The sequence below is a fragment of the Podarcis filfolensis genome, assembly GCF_964270895.1.
Source record: "Podarcis filfolensis genome assembly, chromosome: 2".
In the NCBI taxonomy this organism is placed as follows: Eukaryota; Metazoa; Chordata; class Lepidosauria; order Squamata; family Lacertidae; genus Podarcis; species Podarcis filfolensis.
The window spans coordinates 47,363,034-47,385,838 of record NC_139605.1 but is presented as its reverse complement, the minus strand read 5'-3'; the positions used below and the strand labels follow the sequence as shown (position 1 = coordinate 47,385,838).

Here is a 22,805-nt window from a genome sequence, read left to right as displayed (position 1 = left end):
GGCAAAAGGAAGAGTCGCCTGCAGGGTTTGTTCTGTGGAGCAAAGAATTCGGCTGCATTTGGACTAGTGTTAAGTTAGGGGCAAGTTAGCGCCGGCTTAAAAAGAGAAAGAAAAAAGAAACCAGGGTCTGTTTGCTTTTTAATGCAGCGTGCAAATCTGGATAGCGCCACTCGACCTCCCCCACTCCACCCCCCGCGCTCTTTTGCACATGCATTTTTAACATTGCAAACATTCTGGGCGCATTCTGAGAGGAAAACACGAGAGCTAAAGAAAGCCTCTTCGCACCTCCTCCTCGGGGTTTGAGTTCAGCTCTAGCGCGTTATCCCACTAAACAGACAAACAAACAAAAAAGCAGCCAGTCACGCGCGAAGACAGAGTGTGCAGGGCATGTGGCAAGTCTAGACACAACTCTCTGCAAAAGCACCCGGCCTGCTTTGAGGGAGGCATGGAGCGGCTCCGGCCACCAGCTCCATGCCGGCGCCGCCTCCTCCTCCAGGGGGCCGTGCGCCTCGCCTGCTTGCCTGCCTGCCCGCGCATCTCCCTCCAGCAAAGCTAGCCCCCCCCCCGCCGAGCCCCGCGCCGCCCCACCAAGCGTGCCGGGCGAAGCGGGCTAGGCGAGCTGCAGCAAGCGCAGAGTTCCGTCGCCTCACTCACCAGTTTGCACGAGCTCCGCGCTGCTGGGTCGCTTCCCCCCTGCAGTGCAGAGCCGAGCTGAGCCGGGCCAGGAGGGGGGCGGAGACCAGCGTGCTCCCGGCGGCGGCGGCTGCTCCAAGCGCCGCTTGCGACTCCCGGCAGCCAAGCTGGGCTGCGCGGGCTCCGGCCGGAGAGAGCTCCCTGCTTGCTGATTGGGCGAGCGGGCAGGCGAGCGAGCGAGCGGCTGCTCCCCAAACAATGCGCGCCTTTGCCGAGTCAGCAGCCGCGCGAGGAAGCCCGCGCCGCCGTGCGCTGCTGGCCCAGGGAAGAATTCCAAGAATGATGGAATTCTCTTCCTAGCAGGTGGGGAGAGCCGCGCGGCCCCATTGGCTGCGGAGCCCATGAGATCAGCATACATTAGGATAATGAGGCCCTGACATCACATCCTCAGCAGGTAGAAAAGGGGAGGGCGAGGCGGGAGAGGCAGGAGGCACCTCAGCTGAAGGAGAGAGCCGGGTTGGGGAAGGGAGCCTTGAGCTGCCGTGACCCCTCCGGGGAGGAGGATCGGCGCCGGCATTTATAAACCCCCCCCACACACACACACTTCTTCCTCTTTCCTCTGACTCCACCTCATTTGCTGCAGAGTTTTCAGCTTAACGTGCTCCGGGCGGGAGGAGAGGAATAAGCGTCCCCCCCCCATCAATTAGATGGGACGTTCCTCTATCCTGTCTCCTTTTCTGCATTTAGGATGTGCTCTGTGTCTCCCTTGAAGTCAACATACAGACATTTCAAAAATAATCCGAGAAATAAAGCATCAGAAATAGGTGCATATGAAAACACACGTTTTTGGGTTGCATGTGAAAGAGCACTGAATATACTAAGTTGAACAAGCTTCATTCAGCCTTTCATTTGGTAGTAGTATTGCTTGCTTACTACGGATGACATTACTGTTTCCATGGCAACATTTCTGCGCCCAGCAACTTGGGAAGTCAGAGTACAGTACACCCTGGCAAAAAAACAAAATCGGACCCTAGAAGTAGCAAAATGAATTTCAGTAGGACAAATGTAAGGATGTACAGCAGGAAGAACCAGCTGCACCAATATAAGATGGGGAGGCACCTGGCTTGCCAGTAATACATGTGAAAAGAAACTAAGGGTCTTAGTAGACCACAAGCTTAGCATGAGTCAACAGTGTGATGCAGCAGCAAAAAAAGCTAGTGCTATCCTAGGCAGCATCAACAGAAGTATTGGAGGAAGCAATAGTCCTGCTCTATTCTGCCTTGGTGAAACCACACCTGGAATACTGTGTTCAGTTCTGGGCGCCACAATTTAAGGACAATATTGAGAAGCTGGGATGTGTGCAGGGGAGGGTGACCAAGATGATCAAGGGTCTGGAAACCACGCCTGATGAAGAACAGTTGAGGGACTTGGGTATGTTTAGCCTCAAGGTCTGCCACATGGGGACTGTAGCAAGCTTGTTTTCTCCTGCTCTGGAGGATAGCACCCAAACCAATGGATTCAAGTTACATGAAAGGAGATTCCAACTAAACGCCAGGAATAACTTTCCTAATAGTATGCAATCTGTGAATTTTATATCAACTTTCCATAATTTTTCCCAACTTTCGAGTTGGATGTTATGTCCCACATCCTGAGCCCATGAGAGAATTACATGAAAATGATGTATAGATGGTATATCACACCAGTGAAAATGGCAAAGATGTTTAGGAAAGAAAATAACAGATGTTGGAGGTGTAAGGAAAAGGAAGGAACATTTTATCATATGTGGTGGGAATGCAAATGCATTAAAAAATATTGGGAAATGATATACAATGAATTGGAAAAAATGTTTAAAATGAATTTCATCAAACACCCTGAAGCCTTTTTGTTAGGTATCTCAAATCAAGAGCTACCAAAAGAAAAATGGACATTATTTATGTATGCTACAACAGCAGCAAGAATCTTGATTGTACAACATTGGAAGACGGAAGAAATACCATCAGAGGATCAATGGCAGGAAAAGCTGATGAACTATGCAGAATTGGCTAAGCTAACAAACTACAAGAGAAGAGCAAAAAGGACTTCAAAAGAGTCTGGGAACCATTTACAATTTATTTGCAGAAACAACAGAATAGACTGGATTCACTGGCAGGATTTGAATAAACTTTCACAACTTCCTTTGAGTAACAGATATTTTAGAGATATAATAAGGGATTTTATTTTTGTGTAGAAAAAGCAGGCTACAATAAATAAAACTAAATAACTCAGCAGAGGGGGAGTTGAGGGAAGTCTAGAGGAGGGGAGGGAGAAAAATTGTAAATAACACGATGAATTAGATTTGTATCATTAATTGTTATAAAATTTAATTTAAATTTTTTTTAAGGAATAACTTTCTGATGGTAAGAGCTGTTTGACAGTGGGATAGACTGCCCTGGGAGGTTGTGGGCTCTCCTTCCTTGGAGGTTCATAAGCCATCTGACATGGATGCCTTAGCTGAGATTCCTGAATTGCAGGGGGTTCAAATAGATTGCCCTGGGGGTTCCTTTCAACTCCACAATTCTGTGATTCTTTGATCCTATGCTAAAGTGGGGGTTTCCTTGGGGCCATGGTGATGTACCACTGCAGCTTCTGTGTGTCATTTCTCAGCAAGGATTGCCATGGTGACCTGGTAACTTCCCAGTAGACAGGATTATTTCTATCCAATTACAAATGTAGGGGTCTTCTAGAGAACCTGGACAACAGCCTTCATCCTGACTTGCTTGCATAAAGCTTAGGCTGTGGTTAGACTATGCCCAGTCTTTATTGAACTTTCAGTCTGATTTGTTTGCAAGGTGGTTATGTCATAATGAGCATTCATCCTGGTTTGCTTGTGGAGTGTGTACATGTCTACCTGTTATACCACTCATTAAATCTTTCAAAGGTATCACCAAATCTTAGTACACCTGGAATTTTATCTTCTTCTTTTTTGTGCCGGTCTGGTTGATTCTCTGTGACTTAACTCTATCCACATCTTGCCTTAATAAAATTATTGGTCATAGTTTACAACTGACATCAGCTTTATAAAATGTACTTCAAGGAAACTTTAATCTGAAACAAGTCACTAAGCTCCATATGCAAATAATTTGAGAAAGTATTTCAGCATTGCTCAACTGCAAAGCTGCCGCTTCATACAGCCTGACATCTAGCCATACTCAGATGACAGCAAAATGTCAAACTCTATCAGAAACACGCCACAGTCATGGCAACATTGTTCATGTGAGAAGACTTAAGGATACTCTTCAAAAGTTACTTGGAAGAGAAAAATAAGAGACAAGCTGTGTCGTCAAACTGAACTAATTCCAGATATGCTGCGAACATTGTTATACTTGGGAAATATAGTAATTATTGCATGCAACAAGAAGTTTGCTGCAGTATGCTGGCATTAAATAGTTTCTTCTTTCTGGTGACATTATAAGACAATTGCCTTCTCATACTTGCAAGTGGGGACATAACAAAGCACTCATTTTTCAAGAATGGACAAGTATTTTAGTCTACTGGTTAATTTCTCTTGCTTTTTAGTATCAGTGCCTTGACTGCATGATTTGTTCTTAGTTGCAGAGAGACTTCATCTTCTAGTGCTGCAAGACTGTAGAGATGTAAGACATGAATCTGTGAAACTAGTTTCATGCACGGCCAATGGGAGTTGTGTTTCTTGAGTAGCACCTCTGCAGGCTACGTTTAAAAGACTGAAAATGAAGGGAGTGGTACATGCAGTTTGCCACATGGCAGGGATCAATTGTTCAAAGGAACCAAAATAAAAAACCCTGTTGGATCAGCACATGCTCTTGGCCTAGCCTCACTCGTTGGGTCCAGGCCATTATAAACAGGGAGGTGGGGAAGTCCCAAAGCGTGTGTTTTTTTAATTAAAAAAAAAAGTCAACATGTTTCCTTTGAAAACACGTTTAGTCCCCCCTACACACACAAACACACCCACCCTTCAAATGTTGTCTAAGAATGCTGTATATGGCATTCAAACTGTAAGAGAAACACTGTAAATGGGATGGGATGGTCCAGACATGCCATAATTATTATAACTCAAGATCCCATAACAAAGTAGCCTTTGATGTAGCAGAAAATAAAAATCAGCCAGACTACAAAGGCTGCATTTAGTATGTTTGTTCCCAAAATATAGCACACTGAATACTAATTTTTACATGCAAAACCCATTTTTGCTCCCTATTAATTAGTTTTCTAGTTGAAATATTAATAGAACTGGTGCATTTATCTTTTATTGGAAATGTTTGCACAATGCTTCAGCAGCAGATCTATAAAATAAGGTGCATTAGGACTGAGTATGGAATTTATCACTTATATATCTCAAAGGGAAGGAAGGTACATGGAAATGGAGATTTGCATCCAAGGAATGGTTAGATCTAAGTGTTTATTGTCATTGTTTTTCTCTCACACCCACACTTCTCTCTACTACCCTTTAGTACAAAATAATACCGCAAGTCTTTATCCATTGTGTTACACTGCCTCTCATATCAATTTCATTACTGAAGTGCTGTTTTTGAAAGACGTGACCTGCTGTGACCTGGTGCTCTCATAGCATTATAATGAGTATATCATAAATGTCTAGACAGGCATATTTAAGAGTCTGGATCAGACATTGCTCGTCCCCCACTCCCCCTTAGCGTATGAGGTGTTCCAAAAGATAGATGAATCAAGGAACTAATGGCTCATGCCTCTGCATTCTGTACAAAGGGAGAATCAGACAGCCAGACAATCAACAGATGGGAATGGGTACCTAAGGGACATTGGGACCAACAATCTTGCTACACTTATACGCTGATAGATTCTAAATTTCCTGTTTACTTAAAGTGTCAGATCAGTGTGCTGAGGCAGCAAAAAGAGCAGACAGTGGCAAGACTTAGAAAGAAAGCAATCTAAATAGCAAGTATAATGGCAAACTAACATGAATTGACCTGAAGCATCATACCAATGGTTCATGTAAGCCGATGATGGGCAGATTTCAGGCCAACTTCATTTTTTTACTAAATTCCCAAGACCAGCCAGCCAGAGCCAAATGCAAACAACATACAGGCAGAGTATGAACACGTTGTAAACCTAAGAACTTGTTTTCAGTACCAGCACCGAACAGAGTTTGCAGTCCTTTTACACACAAAAACACCACTCTGGGTTAGCTCTCTTCATTTCAGAAGCCTAATTTTGTAATTCCTATCAAGTATCTGGAAATCAGAAACCCTGGCCAATTCACTAGACATCACCCAGAAATGTGCCAGTAGATCTCCACCTATTTTCTACTCACCCAGCATTCTACTTTCTACTGTGGAAACACTGAGACCCTCTGAGATGGTCAAAGCATCTTGCAGCAGATATACCCAGATATATGTTCCTCCTCCTCTTCCTCTGGTATTCGGAGGGTATATACTGCCTTCAAATAAACAGTTCTGCATAGACTTCACAGGTTATAGCTCCAAATAAAGCCATTTATCCAGGACTCTGACAAATCCTTTTTCAGGTCCCACCAAAGCTCGCGACAGTCACTACATATTGTAACGGTAAACAGCATACATATAAACTGTGCACTGTGTGCAGATGTAATTCCATTTGTCTGCCAAGGAATTTCACTAAACGACCAGACATGGTTTTGAGAAAATTCCATCCACTCTCTTTATAGTTTTAACTTGATAAACGTTCATTTCCCCACCACCCACACAGAATCAGAATTGTATGTAACACTATTTGGCCAGAATCCAACACAGAATGAAGTATGTTTGAGTCTGTTTTGGAATGTGGCCTATATCGGCCATTCATAATTGCTGTTTTAGTTTTATCCCTTTCCTAAAAGATAATAATAATAATAATAATAATAATATTAAATAAATTTTATTTGTACCCCGCCCTCCCTGGCCAGAGCCGGGCTCAGAGAGGCTAACATCATATAAATAATACAATGTGCATAAAAACAAGCAATTGATCGATTAAAATGCATCCCAAAATTAATTCAAATAAATTAAGATTAAAACTGGACAAATTATAATCCTCAGGTTAAAATTGAAAGTGGTTAATACTTGCCAGGACCAACTGTTTCCACTGATATTATAAGGACCTGTGAGCGGGCTGGGAAACTTCCTTCATGCTTGTTCTTCTACAAAGAGAAAATGAGTCAGACTGAACCCTGACCAAAGGCCTGGCAGAACTGCTCCGTCTTGCAGGCCCTGAGGAAGGATGTCAAATCTTGCAGGGCCCTGGTCTCTTGTGAGAGAGCATTCCACCAGGCCAGGGCTATGGCCGAAAACGCCCTGGCTCTACTCAAGGCCAGTCTAATCTCCCTGGGGCTGTTTATTGGTCACTTTCCACAGAACAAAGCAGTTAATATCTGTATGGATTTTGTTGCTAAGTTTTAAAATCAAGAACAGCACATTAAAAGTGACCACGCATTAAAAATTAAGGAACAAGAATACTTCATCCCTGCACAACATAAACATGTTATCCTAGCATTTAACCTGTACTTCAAACTGTAGTTTGTTTTCTGTACAGCTGTTCTACCACTGAAGTTCAGAGGGGGGAAATGTTGGCATTGTCTGTCTCGAGAGACAATGGAGTGTGCCTCGGGGGGGGGGGGTGAAGTCAAAGTGCTGCGCCAGCAGCACTGAAGTGACATCCCTGAGGTGCAAGCCTGGGCAGTGTGTAGGGTGGTCCCAGGCTGCCCAGACAACAAGACCCCCTCTTGGCCTCACTTACGTGGACCAAAGGAAAGGAGAGCAACATGTTTGGTGGCAGCTTGGCTGCAGGAGTTGCCAGAAGGAGCCATACGATAATCACAATATTATAACAAAATCTTTATTTAAATGTGCATATCACTTGATTGCAGTAAAACCTCCAAGCAGTTCACCATAAATATGAAAATTATCAACAAAAAATAGTTTTAAACAATTTAAATAAAATGGGGAAATGGTTTAAAATGTGCCAACATGTTTATCTATTTATCAACATTATTTTACCACATCAACAACAACAAAAATCAACAAGATTTTAAAAATGATGTTAAGTCCTTAAGCAATGTCAGCATAAACAATAATCTTCAATCAATAGTAAATCAGGCAGGTTTTGCCCAGTGCCCACAGTATGGAAGGAGGGGTTCCTATGGGAATCCATTCCAAATAGTGGGCCCTATCACAGGGAAGGCCTTCCAGCTCTGTGGTTCCATAGATGTCATTGTTGTAAAACAGATCTCAGTCTAAAGAAAGATGGAGGGACATATGGGCTGCCCAATGTAGCACAGATGGGGGCCAGTGTTTCTTCTGTGAAATTGGTATTTTTTGGTGGCCAGCAGAATTCCTTAGCTTTCAAAATGTACCCCCTGGCCCCCAAAGACTGAGCACCCCAACTATATTTTGTCAACCTTCAAGCATGAAATATTATAGGTTAAGGTAAAGGTAAAGGGACCCCTGACCATTAGGTCCAGTCGTGATCGACTCTGGGGTTGTGGCGCTCATCTCGCTTTACTGGCTGAGGGAGCTGACGTACAGCTTCCAGGTCATGTGGCCAGCATGACTAAGCCGCTTCTGGCGAACCAGAGCAGCACACAGAAACGCGGTTTACCTTCCCGCTGGAGCGGTACCTATTTATCTACTTGCACTTTGACATGCTTTCAAACTGCTAGGTTGGCAGAAGCAGGGGCTGAGCAACGGGAGCTCACCCCATCACGGGGATTTGAACCGCTGACCTTCTGATCGGCAAGTCCTAGGCTCTGTGGTTTAACCCACAGCGCCACCCGCGTCCCTTTTATAGTAGTATGAAATATTATTAGGTTACGCAAGTATACTGAGAGAGCCGCTGATTCAACGCCTGATAATATTGACTACCGTGTGTGCAAACTGACCCAACTGAAAAACACCCATACATGGAGGGTCCCAGCAGGGCTTACTAAATCCCTGCTTGCTCCCTTCTTGCGTATGTGCAGGCATGGACATTTGCACAGGCAGTGTAGTAGGACATTAGGGTGAATGGGAGATCTGGGTGCCCCTCCCCAACCCCTCCCATTCAGACCTCCCTCTCTGCCCAATTACCAGTTACTAAGACTCCAGATAACATTGTATTCTAACTGATGGCACATTCACACATCAAATGAGGAAAATGCACTACAGGCATGAGTATCCCTCCTGCCCAGGTCAAATGATACGGCACAGCAGCTAGCTGATTATCACTTGCAGTTATTCTGTTATCCTGCAGGACCAGCTGGCATTCCGTATACTGGACTAATTCGTAAAGCAGAGGAGCACTAAACAGGCATATGCAACAAGGTTCAAAAATGGAGCCCGCAGCTGGGTTTCAGCTTCAGGATAGTCTAAATATAACACTGGATACTTGAGGAGTCAGATATCTAACATCCTGGAACAACATGCCATGCAATTATGCTCCATATATTGCTTTGGGGATAAATTAGATGGGGGGAGGGGACTGAGCAAGTGGAGAACAATAAATCTGTCCAAAGTTTGTTGTTCTATTTCTCAAGCTTGCATTGTCTCCAAAGGAGCTCACCAATTCTGTACAAAGCACCGTAGAACAGAATTCATCCGACTGCAGTCTGTGTTATAATTCTAGCACAACGCTGAACTGCTAGGGTTGGTCAGCTTGAAAACTGGGTGAAGGGTGGTTTCAAAAGGCTGTGGAGAAAAAATGCAAGCAGTAGAGTTCATCTTTAAGACAGAATCAGTGGGTGAATTCAAACAACCAGGTTATTCATAGACACTTTCAGCCATCGCCCAATATCCTGACTGGTCATTTGACACTTTCAACATTTGGTGACTCATTCACAATGGTCTTTTAATAGTAGCTGCCAAAGTGAAGTCCCATCTGATGAGATTCTCGGGTGTCTGCTTGCCAACAAATGGCCTGGATCCAGAATATTTTCTCTATTCCTATGGCATCTTAGAGTTAACTCACAGCAATCTCTCCGTCTTGCTCACTGCTGAAGAATCCCAATGTTCTCCTGCCTTCTTATAAAGTGGCTGGATTTGCCCTTCTTATATAATATCCCTTATTAAGTGTGGAGAGGTGAGCCAGAATTTGAGTGCTGTTGCTCATTTGACTCTGGTTCATCTTTAGGTAAGATGGATGAAATTACACCATATACTAAGCCATGGGGATATGAGGATCTTCACATGAAGCTGGGGAAGCAAGGACCAAAGGCCTTCACTTCAGGCTGCAAGTTCCCAAAGGCAGAAGCCTGTGCTTGCTTGCTTAGGTTGCTTTATTTGAATGGATACAAACACTTTGATAGTGCTAAGGAGGAAGGAAAGAGCAGCTACAAAGCACCAGGATCAGTTAAAGCTATTGACTGAAGCAGGGCTAGCTAATGTGGTACCTTCCAGATGTGTTAAGTGTACAACTCCCATCATCTTGGCCCATTGACTGGAGCTGATGGAAGTTGGCTCAGCTGGTAGAGCATGAGACTCTTAATCCCAGGGGTGTGGATTTGAGTCTCAAGATTCCTTCACTGCAGGGTGTCAGACTAGATGATCCTTGTTGTCCCTTCCAACTCTATGATTCTATGAACAATATCTGGAGGGCAGCATGTTGGCCCGACCATGAGCTATAGAGGACAAAGTGCAAGACACACAAGATTGCTAGGGAGCAGCAATTTGGGTACTAAATCTAAAAAAGTGAACACAGAAGAGCACAAAAGGAATGAACAGAATACAAAAGTGGTCAGCATGATGTAAGTTTTTGGAAGTGCACAAAATTAAATATGTGCTTATCTAACATTAAAGGTCTGTGGTAAATGTTCATTTCCATATTTTAGAGGGACTCCTAATGCAACAAACCACACTTTTCTCCATATCCTTCAGTCACACTGTATAATCTCTCCCATGTCTGCACACTTGTAAGAAAGACTTTTCTGAATGGGGTTTTCTTTGGCATTACAACTGAACAGGGTGTTTTCTATTAACAAAAATAGAAGGCACTCACAACATCGACTACTATAGCCCATGATTCACTTTGGCTCTGTGCCAAAACCTAAATAGATCGAAGGTCTGTAGGCTCCAGAGGAAAGGTAGGTTACTTCTTTTTTATTTATTTCTCTTCTTCTTAAAAAAAAAAATTCCACAAGAGACGTGAATGATTTACAGAGAACTGAAAGAAAAGGCTTTCAAGACTGTCCCTGCTATAAGGGGAAACTTTCTTATGTCCTGACTCATACAAGATTTACTGTACAGTCTCCAATATTTGCAGGGAACGCACAACTGGAATAAGCTAGCCCACCCCCCATTCAACTGACTTTTAAAAAACCACCTCTCTCAACTGTATGTAATGGCCTGTTTGTTTTTGTACACAAATAAATTCTCCACAAACCTTGCCCAAAGATGCATTATATACTTTAGCCACGTCAGACAAATAAAACCGACTCAGGTTACAGTCAAGCTCCATAATAAAGCACCTGTAATGTGTAAGAGACTCTGCTATTGGCTTGCTGGGCTTTGGCTTTACACAGAACATCTGCTGCATATAAAATGCTCAATTAGCTGTTGAACTGTGTCGGTAACTTTTTGTTTTGGTCTCTGGAACGTAGCATTTGCTTTTTCTCAGCTAGCAAGTTTCAAGTTGAAGGCAACAAAGCTCTTTGCCGAGGCAGAGGGGTTAACCTCCAGCCTCCTTCTAATCTGATCAAGTTACTTCTAATGCGCTGGCCCATATTTTTCATGAGGGTGATGTCTCCCAAAGTGGCAACTTAAGTAAACTTCTTAAACTGGTCTTTAGTTTGATCGGTCCATCTCAAATGTACACTTTCCCCCCAACTGTCTTGTTTTGCCTACCTTATGAAAAAGGGTATGTGAAATCAAAGTATACTTGTATATAAAAAATATACGAAAGAAAACCTATTTATAAACTATTGAAAAATATCTCCAGCATAACAACGTAGTTGTCTTTCCAATTGCAATAGTCAGAGTACTTATGCTTTGATACTCCAGCAAAGTAAATTTAGTGTATCCAAGAATCTTTCCCTTGTTAGCTTCGCTTACCCTTCACTATACCACCTGCCATCTTGGATGATGAAGTAAGCTGATGCTCACAGAGGCTCTTGTCACAATAAACAGCTTAAGAGTGGCATGCTTGGGTACTTTTCAGGAACACTCAAATAAGACTGTGTATTGCTTATATATTAACATTTGGTTTAGTGGGGATGGGAGAAACTCTTATGGGCAATTGAAAAAGGAGAATGGTTGTAGCACAAGTAAGTTTCGCTTCCATGAGAGACATTGCACACACTTTTGTAAATGAAGAAAATCTTTAATAATAATAAAAAAGTAAGTTTCGCTTCCAGTTATACAGAATAGGCCAATGCTCCCAGAAAGTACACAGCACCCATTTGCTTTAAAAGGTTCTTGCATCAATTCCCCAAATCTGCATGTTAATATTGAGAATTTAAAGAAATTTGGAGCAGGGGTGGTGGTGGTAGTGATGTAGGGACACCCTGTAAAAGATGAAATCCGTGGAAATTTGTGATAAATACTTACACCTCTAAAATGCATTTATAGAATTGTGTGAATGTTCCCATAAATACATACTGAAAGATTTGGTGTGTGTATGTGTGCTGCCCTACCACCCACTAGCCACCCCACCAGTGTATTTGCAAGTACCAACTTAAAAAGGAAGGAGGAAGTGTTGCTTTTAAAAAAATCATTTCTCAAAATGCAGATATAAAATACAGAAATAAATGTCCACAAAGAAGGTACACTTCATCAAGAAAGGAAGAGAGAACACACCAATGTTAGAGGGGGAAAGGGAGATAGGGAGTTTCAGTGGTGCATGACAATTTAATTCACCAAGAACACAGTTATTCGAGAATAGCCATCTTTCCTTCATAAAATCGTTTGGGGGAAGGTACTCCACTTGTGGTGGTAGCGGCTCAGATTCAGAAACTTTGGGATGATACTGCTTGATATCTTAAATACATTTCTGTGTGGTTTCTGAGCTAGATATGGCGCTGAAATTTCCTTGGTCACCCTCCCAGGGCAGCTATAAGGACAGAAAGACGGATGAAGTTCATCCTCATTAGTTCTACTGAGTCTCTCAGTGGCCTTTGATACTTTGTTACCTTCAGTTCACTTGCCTTCAAGGCACTGCAGGTATGTTAGGCATCCTATTCCTTCCTAATGCACATACGCCTGAACGTGGTGCTGGCACTATAGCTTGACAACCGTGTGCTATGGTGTCCTACAGAGTTCCAGCTGAGGCCCATTCAGATTAAAAAAAACATGCCATGAGTAACAAACAGGTGGGTTCATTTTTGTCGTCTCAAAAATGACAAAGCGGCTCAATGTGGATGGGAAGTAGTACCCTGCTCACTATTGATGTGAATTTGTACTTCCCCTTGAAGAGGTTTACAGCTTGGGGAACTGTTAGATCCCGGCCTTTCAATGGCTGTTTTGCGTGTTGCTTTTCATCAACTTATGCTACCTCTGGGCTCTCTTAGAAAATGAAAGGCATGTTGTGGTACTATCCAGGTTAGACTTTAAAAATGCATTGTGCGTGGGACTACCACTGGAGACTGGTTGGAACACAGCAGCTAATTTTTTTATGTGGAACACACTAGCCTGAAGATCTTCTACCTGTTTTAAAGTGCTTTCCCTGGCTTCCACACACAATTCACATATTGGTTTCGATCATATATATTTATTACTAATATTTCTATACCACCATTTAAGGTTTGGGACCAAGGTATCTGAAGAACCTCCTTCTCCCACATAAACCTACCTGATCCTTTGGAAACTTTCCTCCTGATGCCCCTCCCTTCCTGTGTTCAGTATCATCAGAGGATAGACAGATGTTAATGAAACAGGGCCCTATCAGCGGTGGCACCATATCTTTAGAGCAACCTCCCCAGGCAGCTCTGTAAGGCTCCAATGTTACCATCTCTTGGCTTTGGATGTTTACACCAGTTTTTTAAATATTGTAGGTCACTATGTTGCGAGGGCAGGGCCAGAAAAATTGGTGCCCAGTATCCTCTGGATCTCGGCTATCTGCGGATCAGTCTGCATAAACTTTCTTTCCCATTTCACTGCCAAATCCCCAAGCAACTGACTTGAACTGCTATCAGGGAAGCTGCCAAGTTCCTGGAAGAGGTCAAGCAGAAATTCTCTCCTTCCTGATCATTAACCACTTAAGACTGAAATAACCCTTCGTTAGCACAGGGCACGGGAAACCTTTCAATAGCATGCAATTGCCCTTTCTTCTGAAATAAGTAAATGAATACAAAAATATATAGCTGACTCGCACAAGAGGACACAGGAAATTGCCTTATACCACTGGTGCAAGTCAGACCACGATGCATCAGTATTATCTACTCTGTATTTTGTGTAGTGTTTTATGACACTGCAACTTTAAATTGTTGCTAAGCCACCCTTAAGTACACACAGGCATTAGAAGCCTGAAGCAGAAATTTCTATATGAATAAATGCATACTCTGACTGGCAGTGGCTCTCCACATTTTGTAACTTTCATGCAAGTATCCTACCACTGAGCTGTCCCTCAAGCACAGCATTGGAACTAGGAGTGTGCACTGACCACAACATTTATTTTGGACCCCAATTCAGGGTTTCAGGAAACCGCCTACCTTGATTCAAGGCACTTTTTAGACTTTCTGATTCATCTAGAGAGTTTGCGTGAGTCCATTTTGTTTCTCCCACCTCCAAAACAGTATCAGCTATAACTTATTTTCCTTTAGGCAGATGTGAATGAAAGCTGCAAAGCAGTGGAGTGGAGGAAGCCTGCCAATTTACATGCAGTTAGATCCAGGGGCTTTTCTACAGGACAGTTTTAAAGTTTGGTTTTTTAAAAAAGGAAATGTCTGAACTTTTAAATTCTGGGGTAGAATATATATCAGGCAATCTTGCCAATTCTGAGGTCACAAATCCTGCCAAATTTCAGAAGCAAAGCTGCAAAGGTTTCTCCTCAAGGGCAGCTGTTAACAGTTTTAGTATTTTGTGAGCAGCTGGCCTGAAAATTGCAGGCATGGGGGAGGCACCCCTGCATCTAAGAAACCAGTCAAATTTCAAACCAAAATTTCCAAGGGCTTTTGAAGCTGATTTTGGGGTGGGAAGAACTAAATGGACCTGCTTTTCTAATAAGATCATTCCCATTGATTACAAGCTAGATCCTTCAGTCGCAATGGACCTCCTTCTCCTGACCCTGACATTTTCTTCAAGCTAGAGACATACATTTCAGTTCTGCAAAGTTGCTTCCTGTCCCTATTAGCCCCACACAAAGTTTTCTCTATGGTAAAATCAGAGATATTTTTTTCACTTTTCACAGGTACTTGTCTGCAGAGTTTGATGTCTGGATCACCAAGGTGCCACAAAACGCTTCAGAGCTTTCCCCTTTTTGACTTGTGCAGAGTCAGAGGGATCCCATTTTGCTTTGGACAAGCCCCAAAGCCGCCCCCCACCCCCAGGCACCCTGCTTCACTTTGGGATTTGACACACAAAGCCTTTCTCAAAAGACTGAAAACGGGATGAATAACTTCTAAATTATATCTCTCACCTCACTTCAAACATGGATCTGCCCCCTACATGTGGCATGATGCATCTGCTGCTATCCCACGGCAGAATTCATGCTATGTAGGCTTCATTAAAATCAACGGCACTGGCATGAAAAGCATACACAGGATTGCAATCTTTGGCTTTCAGATTACTTAGTAAAATGATCTAGAAAGCTCAAATATTTAAGAGTCTGCAAGAGCTCCTGAATTCTGAATTAAAGGCCACAGCTACTTTCTAGAGCTGCTCAGTACTACTCCGTATAAGATACTTATCCATGCAGAGAGTGAGACTGGCCCCCAAATTGCTTCTTAGATGCCTTCAAGCGCAAAAAGTAATCAGGATTTTGCAAAAGAGCTTGTTGTGAGAAAAAGTGTCAACAGTGCATTTCCAGCATTAGAAACTCTCCCATGTAGTTTCATACTATGTTAGCAATCTGTTCTACTTCAATCGTTTGGGAACACAATAATCCTGGAAGCTGGAAATGTAAAGCTCTCCATCATAAGACCTCACTATATTTCAACAGGACTAAAATATGAGAAAGTTTTTCTAGAATTGATCAAGAATGCAGTAAACCTCTGCCATTTCTCAGAGACAAAATATGCACATCAATAAGCTCATTTGACTATTTTTAAATGAAATATGGCTTATTTTTGTACAGCTTTTCATTGTTTTTAATGTCAGAATTTAAAGCCTTTGTGTGTCTTTTCTACAATCAGTCATCAAGCTCTTGTGCCACCTGGGCTGCAAAACACATCTGTATACATTAACCTGCCTTGAGCCCATGAGAAAGAGTGGAAAATAATCAAATAAAATTACGTTTTAACCTGAGCTCTTGTAAGCTTTCAAATCAAACATGAACTAATGCATAACCATTTATCATGTATAATCTTTAACAGAACTGTCCTTTTTATTTCCTTAGTTCCTCCTGACTGTGCCTTTAAATGCAACTACCATGTGAACTGCAGCCCAAACACACCTTTTTGCATGGTAGCCATCTGTGAAAAGTTGTTTGGATAAGAAAGCAACTTTAAGCAAATGGAGGGGTGGGTGGGTAGGAAGGGAAACAAATTTATATAGCCCCCAACAAAAAAAACCAATACGTATTTTCACTTTGCCCTAAGAGAAATGAGTGGTAAGGTCAATGCTTTTATCTAAACCCCCTTTCTTTGGTTGCCTTCATTTGTGCCCCAGTAATTAAAATTCACAAGTGGTGGGGGTGGAGAAACAGTCTATTACCAGTAAGAAAACTGTTCCCTGATTTTAACCACAGGCAGACATTAAAAGCACTAGCAGTGCAGCAGGACTCTTAAATTATATACCTAAACACCCACACATTATTGGACCCAGAAGCTCAACTATAACCCGACCTTGTTTTGAAATATGACCTGCTCACCGATATTTGGCTGTGAATTATACTGCTGTCAACTATGCCTTAAAAACAAATGGCTGACCTTTTGCAAAGTTACTTGGCATGTAACTCTACACAGAAAGAGGGCCAAGAGGAAAATAATTCAGTACCATTCAATGGTTCTTAAGCTGTGTGATTAGACCTTTAAGAGTTCTTGGTGAAGTTAAAGATGCAAGAGTACGAGCCGCTCTTGCAGAAGAGTGGTTAGCACAAACTGCATGCTCAAAGGACATACACACACACTCTCTCTATATTTGTAAAAGAATAAAACTTTTGTAGGAGTCCTATTTAGAAGTTCATTAACAGGATCCATGAAGGGGCCACAGGGCAATGTGCACTGCCCTCTCTACCCTGAGCATCAAGATCTGATGAGGGAGATTGAAAGCACATTCAGCTGAGAAGGCTTATAGTCCTCCACACGACTGGGAACCCTGATCACACAGGGCTCCTGTTTTTAAGGATTGTAACATAACACAGCACATATGGAAACAGTCACTCTGGAAAAGTAAAAAAAAAAAAGTTCTAACAGACACAAGGAAGGAAGGAAACCCACTTCTTGAAGAAACCAAAACTGGTGATCTCCTGTGTTTATCGTCTGCGCAACACTGTTGGTGTATAAATAGCACAAACGTGTTTCTGCATATTCTTAATTTTCCAAGGCAAGGTGATGCAACAGGTCAAATGGGAATAACCTTCAGCCACAAAGAGGATCAGCTGATTTTTCAAAAAGTCCAGCCCTCTGGGCATCATGTCTTCCTCAGCCATCCTTTTGACATTTTGTACATCTTCCTCATGCTGTAAGTCACAGATTTTTTTATTCCTTTAAAAGAAAGAAAAGAAAAAATGAATTACAGTGGGCCCCTTACATGGGGAGACATTGCTTCTCTCTGGCTATGACAAAGTGCAAGGGTTCTCAAGGGCCGAGGAGGTATGCTGACATGGCTCAAGTTATTGGAGGGCTCATCTGCTCTTACATTCTGGCTGCTGTTTTAAATCACAATTTATTGGCTTTATAATTTTCTTGCATTATTTATGTTAGTAAATATGTCAGTGTATTTTTGTCAGCTACCTTAAACTGAAAGGCACAGCAGAATAACTTCACAATGCTTATTCCCCACCTTAAATACTCTTCATTATTGCTCCCCATTGTTTTAAGAATGCGTTGGCTGTTTTATAATGCTTTACTTGTTTGTAAATTTTGGGCCTGTTTCCTGCTCTGGACTCCTTCGGGAAGAAGGTCAGGGTATAGATTAAATAAATAAATAAATAGCAATAACTAATAGACTGTTGAACAACAGATAAACCACTGATTAAATAAATAGCAATAACTAACAAATTAACTAATTTTAAAAGTAGGAAAAGGAAGCCAGACATTTAGAACAGCTCCAGTAACTAGTGTTTTATACTTCGTTACCTGGTGAAGCATCCCACAACTTTATGGCCAGTTCTTAAATCAAGAGAATTTGACAATACAGTATACCTCAGCTAATTAATCTATTTTAACTAGTCCCCAATGCATTTTTGAAGACTCTCCTTACTAAATCCTCCTCTTTAAATGTCTCATGACTTGAGACTCCACAGAGGTAGGTGTGTTTGCTGTAATCTTTCTGCAAAGATGACCATCTTCAAGATTTCAGTCAGCAGCCTGCTGGTGCTGTGTAACTAAATACCACACATGCAAGTGCTTCCTTCTAGCGCTGCCATTTGTCACTTTGAAAACTTCCTGGTATTTTCACTCAGAGAAAATGGAACCACCTCCCAGGCTTTTTCAGGCTAGATCTGTTGCCTGATATAGCACCCTTTGCTTTCTATTTCTCACTCCCATACAGCCTGGAAAAACAGCTGCCACGTTTCATGGTTGACATCTGCACCTTGCAATATATGCTACATGCAAGCACTGCAGGATGTTTCGTTCACTCAGAATGAAGCAGACCAATATCTATCAAAATCTGTCACTCAGACAAGAAACAGCCATAAGCAATCAACATGGCAGGCAAACACGACTGCCTACATGGGAAACATCCCTATGTAACTATGAGAATAAGGGGAGGACAACCACAGGTTATTTGCAATGAGCATTGCTCATGCTTCCTTTGAAAAAATCTGAGCTCAGAACTTGACCACCTCACTCATTTTAGATTTGCATGCCCCAGAGGGCCACGACACTTCATATGCTTCACCATCAAGGAGATACACAATGATATGCTTGGAGGTTTTTCACCAGAAGCAGAAAGGGAGGAAGACAACTCTGAGTTTCTTAATTTTAGGACGACATTGTGTTCCTGAGAATTCATGAGCAATTTTTCATTAATAAGGATGGATCAAGACAGGCAGCTGAATCTGTCTCCAGCTAAGCTACGCAATTTTTACAATATGTTTTAAGAACCTTAAGACCAAATTCTCATTAATTTTTCTTCTACCTAGTCAATAGTATTTTCTGATCGCACCTTTGAAAAAGGGTATAATGAAAAGGGGTAGGAAGTAGTATTCCTGTTGTTGTATAACACAACAGTCATTAGAGTTCACATTAGCAGATAATGAGTAGTATCTAATGGGCATCACCCCAACAATTGGAGGGATCCAGCGGCAGAATGGGGAGGGAGACCATTTTTGTCTACCCCTCCTACTCGCACCTTCTCCCATGTGCTCTGGAGAAGCAAAGAGACACCCATTGGTTAACACCCAATATGACAAGCTTTGTAGAATAAATATTTGGCTATATAGTTAGTAACAATACTGTACTGTTGTTCTGCTGTAATTGAAAAGATGGTGCCGCTGGAGTCCATGCTTAAATCCTACTGTTCTAATAGTGAATTCATTCTCTGTGGATCTTTATAGAGACAAGATGCTAACACCCACAAATAATAAGCAAGCTTAGGAGAACCAGAAATATTTAAGGCACAAAAACTCAGAGGAACCCTAAAACTACCCAATGAGGACTTGGGCATACTGAGTAGGCATGGGAGACTGATAGACAGAAAAGGAGGGGGAAGTAAAGGCACATCCTAGAAGAGAGCAGTTGCCACTTAAGCCAGCTGGTAGTCTTAGACTCAGTGGTGAAGCAAGCCGATTGGGCGCCTGGGGCAGCACCCAGGGGCGGGGCCGGCCAGGGCAGGATGCTCCGCAGGGCCTCCGGAGTCTGCCTGCCTCCTCCCACCCAGCTGTCCTACAGCTGGGGGAGGGGGAGGCAGTGGGCAGACCGTTTGGGCAGCGCGGAGCCTGTGTGCGCCAAAGCCACCGCGTCTCTCCCAGGAGAGAGGCGTGGCTCGGGCATGCTGCAGGCCCCACGGTGAGTGCCACCCGGCATTTTGACAACCCCCTCGGTGGTGGCACCCTGGGTGGCCAGGGTGCGGTGGAGGCGGGCTACCCCAAGCTACTGGAATTTTCTGGTCTTTAACTATAAGTCTACATGGGGAGGGCTAATATCAGTGTTTTTCCTATGCAGCAGTCTGAATGTAGCCTAGCATTGTTCAAAGCTTCAAAATCTGAATACTCAGGAATACCTAGAAGAGATATCAGTTGGAATTAAATAGCAATGCATGCCTTGGCAGAAAACTAAGCATTGCTAGATCCTTACTGCAAATGGCTTTATTTTACACAAGGTTGCCAAATGCAATAACTGTGTATGTGTAACACACACACACACTCTCCTTAGAAGCAACTAAATATAAAACATTTTCAAAGCTTCTAAAAGATCATAAGGCCAAGAGGAAAAATAAATCAATGGATGGTGCCACTTCTAATAGAAACCAGACCAAAAGTCTTGCCACAGATTTTAGAAAACACACAGGCCCCTTTTCTTGAAAAGCTAAATAGGGCATCTGACAGTAAACAAAAATATAAGGCTCAAACTAGTTTAAAACCACGCTGGCAGAAAAAGATGAAGGGAAACATTACCAGTTGTTTAAAAAGTCCTTGTTGTGCTCCCTGCCAAATAATGTTTGCAAGCAGAGCACGGCAGCTACATAATGAGCGCCATCGAGGACCCAACTGCCTACCATATGGCCTGTAGATATTTCAGGGCTTAACAAGGGCTATGTTACCTGTGTTTCAGCAAGTGATAAACTGTTTATAAAAATGCAGGCATCATATTGAAACAAGTAACTGTTGAGATTGCTGAATGTGAGTTGAGCAACAGCAAATGTTGACAACATATAGCAAGTCCTCCCTAGATAACAACCATATAACTGCCAGGGAAGCAGAGAGAAGGAAAAGGGGGACATAAAAGGAAAATGCATGTTGCTAATGCAACAACGTCTGGCTTTTGAATTCTGCCTCAGGCCTGCCATTAAAATTTGAATAAAGTCTGCGTGGGAAAGAGGAAAAAGGGCGTAGGAGATGGGTGGATAATACACCATTGATAAATAATACTCATACAAGTCTGTGCTAGTTCAAAGATTCATTAGGAGAATTACAGTTGTAACAGGAGAAGGATGGTTAAGTGGTTAAACCGGTATCTTTGTATACTGCTGAATATATGAAAAACACCCACACACAGCAACCCAACTTAATTGTGCTTATGTTCTTAAGACATCTGCTGCACTGCGATCATCCATGCATTTCTGTGGGGAAGCCACAAACTTATCTATTAGTAAATTAGTGTGTGTTAAGAGCTGAAAGTCAAGGCGCCCAGGAATTCCCACCAATTAAACAGTTCTAAAACAGATGGTTAATGTGCCAGGATGCAGGTGTTAGCAACTGGCCTCTAGTGGCACACATCTCATGTATTTATGAACCGTCAACTGTGCTGGTGTGAGGCCCTCACAGAGTACACTTTAACTCTTCAGAAGCCTGAAACAAAAGTTTCATGATCTGCAGATTATGCAAAGGAGAAGAGAAGGAAGCCCAGTAGCTCCTTTGTTGCTTCACAGCTAAGTCAACAGGAGTAACAAAGTTAACTTCCCCGGGTGAGCTTCCTACACAATTCATGAACAGCACTAGCATGTGGGATAATTGGATGGGGTGTGGGTGGGCAGACAAATAAAAATCCAGAACTGAACATACTGCAAGCCCATGACAAGGAGCCCATCACTGCAGGTATAATGTGTAATTTGGCCTTGAGATTTCTTTTCTTTTCTTTTCCTTTTTGCAATATCTCAAATGACAGATAGGGTAGAATTTATTTTTTTTCTTAGATTTATATACCACTCTTCATCAAAAGATCTCAGGGTGCTTTACAAGATAAAAGATTGTAGAATGCATGTGAAAAGAATTAGTATCAACTGGGTGGTTTGAATCATTGAGAAGTGCCCTGTAAGTGTGAACTGACTAAAGAGAGTTTGTGGTTAGGTGGCTGCAGCAGACTGAGCACTTGTGATTGTAGGCAGAATCTGCATAGGGGCAAGTCAGGGGCGGAGGAAGGGGGGGCGGGCCGTCCCGGGTGTCACCACTGATGGGGGTGACAAAATGCCAGGCGGCAATCACCACGGGGCCTGCAGCACACCCGAGCCACGCATTTCTCCTGGGAGTGATGCAGTGGCTTGGGCGCCCACAGGCTCTGCGCTGCCCAAATGGTTCATGCGCCGCCTCCCCCTCAGCTGTAGGGCGGCTGAGTGGGAGGAGGCAGGCAGACTCCTTGGAGGCCCCATGGACTGTCCTGCCCTGGCTCACCCCAGGCGCCCGATTGGCTTGCTCCACCGCCGGGGGCAGTAAATCTTGATGGAGCCACAGCAGGACGGCCTATCCTAGGGATTGAGGGGAGGGGCAGGGATGGGCAGAAAAGGGAGGATCAAATGTAATATACAACGATATATATATATAAACTCTGATGGATTTTCTAGTTGAGGAAGTGATCCTGTTTGGGTTCACTTCTCTATAGAACAGTGAGATGCATACAGCCATCGACAGAATCACTTCAAAGGGTCTTCTGCAACATTTGGGAGGTTGCACTGCTTCCTGCTATTCCATAGAGTTATGACTGATGTAGCGGACTGGACAAAATCTGGAGTGTAAGTCTTCTTCTTTGGCGATCACTTGTAGCCAAGTAAGATGGTTATGTATCAAAAATCAGGTCCGTGAATTGTAATATTGTCATAATACTGTCAGCTCATTTACCGTATTTTCCGCTCTATAAGACGCACCAGACCATAAGACACACCTACCGTATTTTTCGCTCTATAGGACGCACTTTTTCCCCTCCAATGAAGGGGAAATGTGTGTGCGTCCTATGGAGTGAATGCAGGCTCCCTGGCTTCAGTGATAGCAACACGAAGCCTCAG

General features: G+C 42.9%; 2 protein-coding genes and 1 long non-coding RNA gene across 12 annotated transcripts in view; 1 reads left to right on the top strand and 2 right to left on the bottom strand.

The window, feature by feature from the left end:
• Positions 1–993, bottom strand: part of VGLL4 (vestigial like family member 4) — a 96,764-nt gene extending 95,771 nt beyond the window's left edge. The window contains exon 1 of the mRNA XM_083603566.1: positions 655–993. The gene's annotated coding sequence lies outside the window, so the exon portion shown is untranslated. The remainder of the gene's footprint in view (positions 1–654) is intronic.
• A 6,500-nt stretch (positions 994–7,493) lies between these two features.
• Positions 7,494–14,859, top strand: LOC310757894. Its single transcript, XR_014545548.1, has 2 exons — positions 7,494–8,066; positions 8,447–14,859. It is a non-coding gene; the product is annotated as an uncharacterized lncRNA (long non-coding RNA).
• TAMM41 (TAM41 mitochondrial translocator assembly and maintenance homolog) overlaps positions 11,908–22,805 on the bottom strand; it is a 146,126-nt gene continuing 135,228 nt past the window's right edge. For 7 of the 10 annotated variants that reach the window (XM_083603542.1, XM_083603544.1, XM_083603543.1 and 4 more), the window contains one exon: positions 11,908–17,407. In XM_083603542.1, coding sequence (XP_083459668.1) covers positions 17,334–17,407 — 74 coding nt within the window. In that variant the 3' untranslated portion in view covers positions 11,908–17,333. The remainder of the gene's footprint in view (positions 17,408–22,805) is intronic. The other 3 variants (XR_014545484.1, XR_014545485.1, XR_014545486.1) reach the window with 1 other exon arrangement.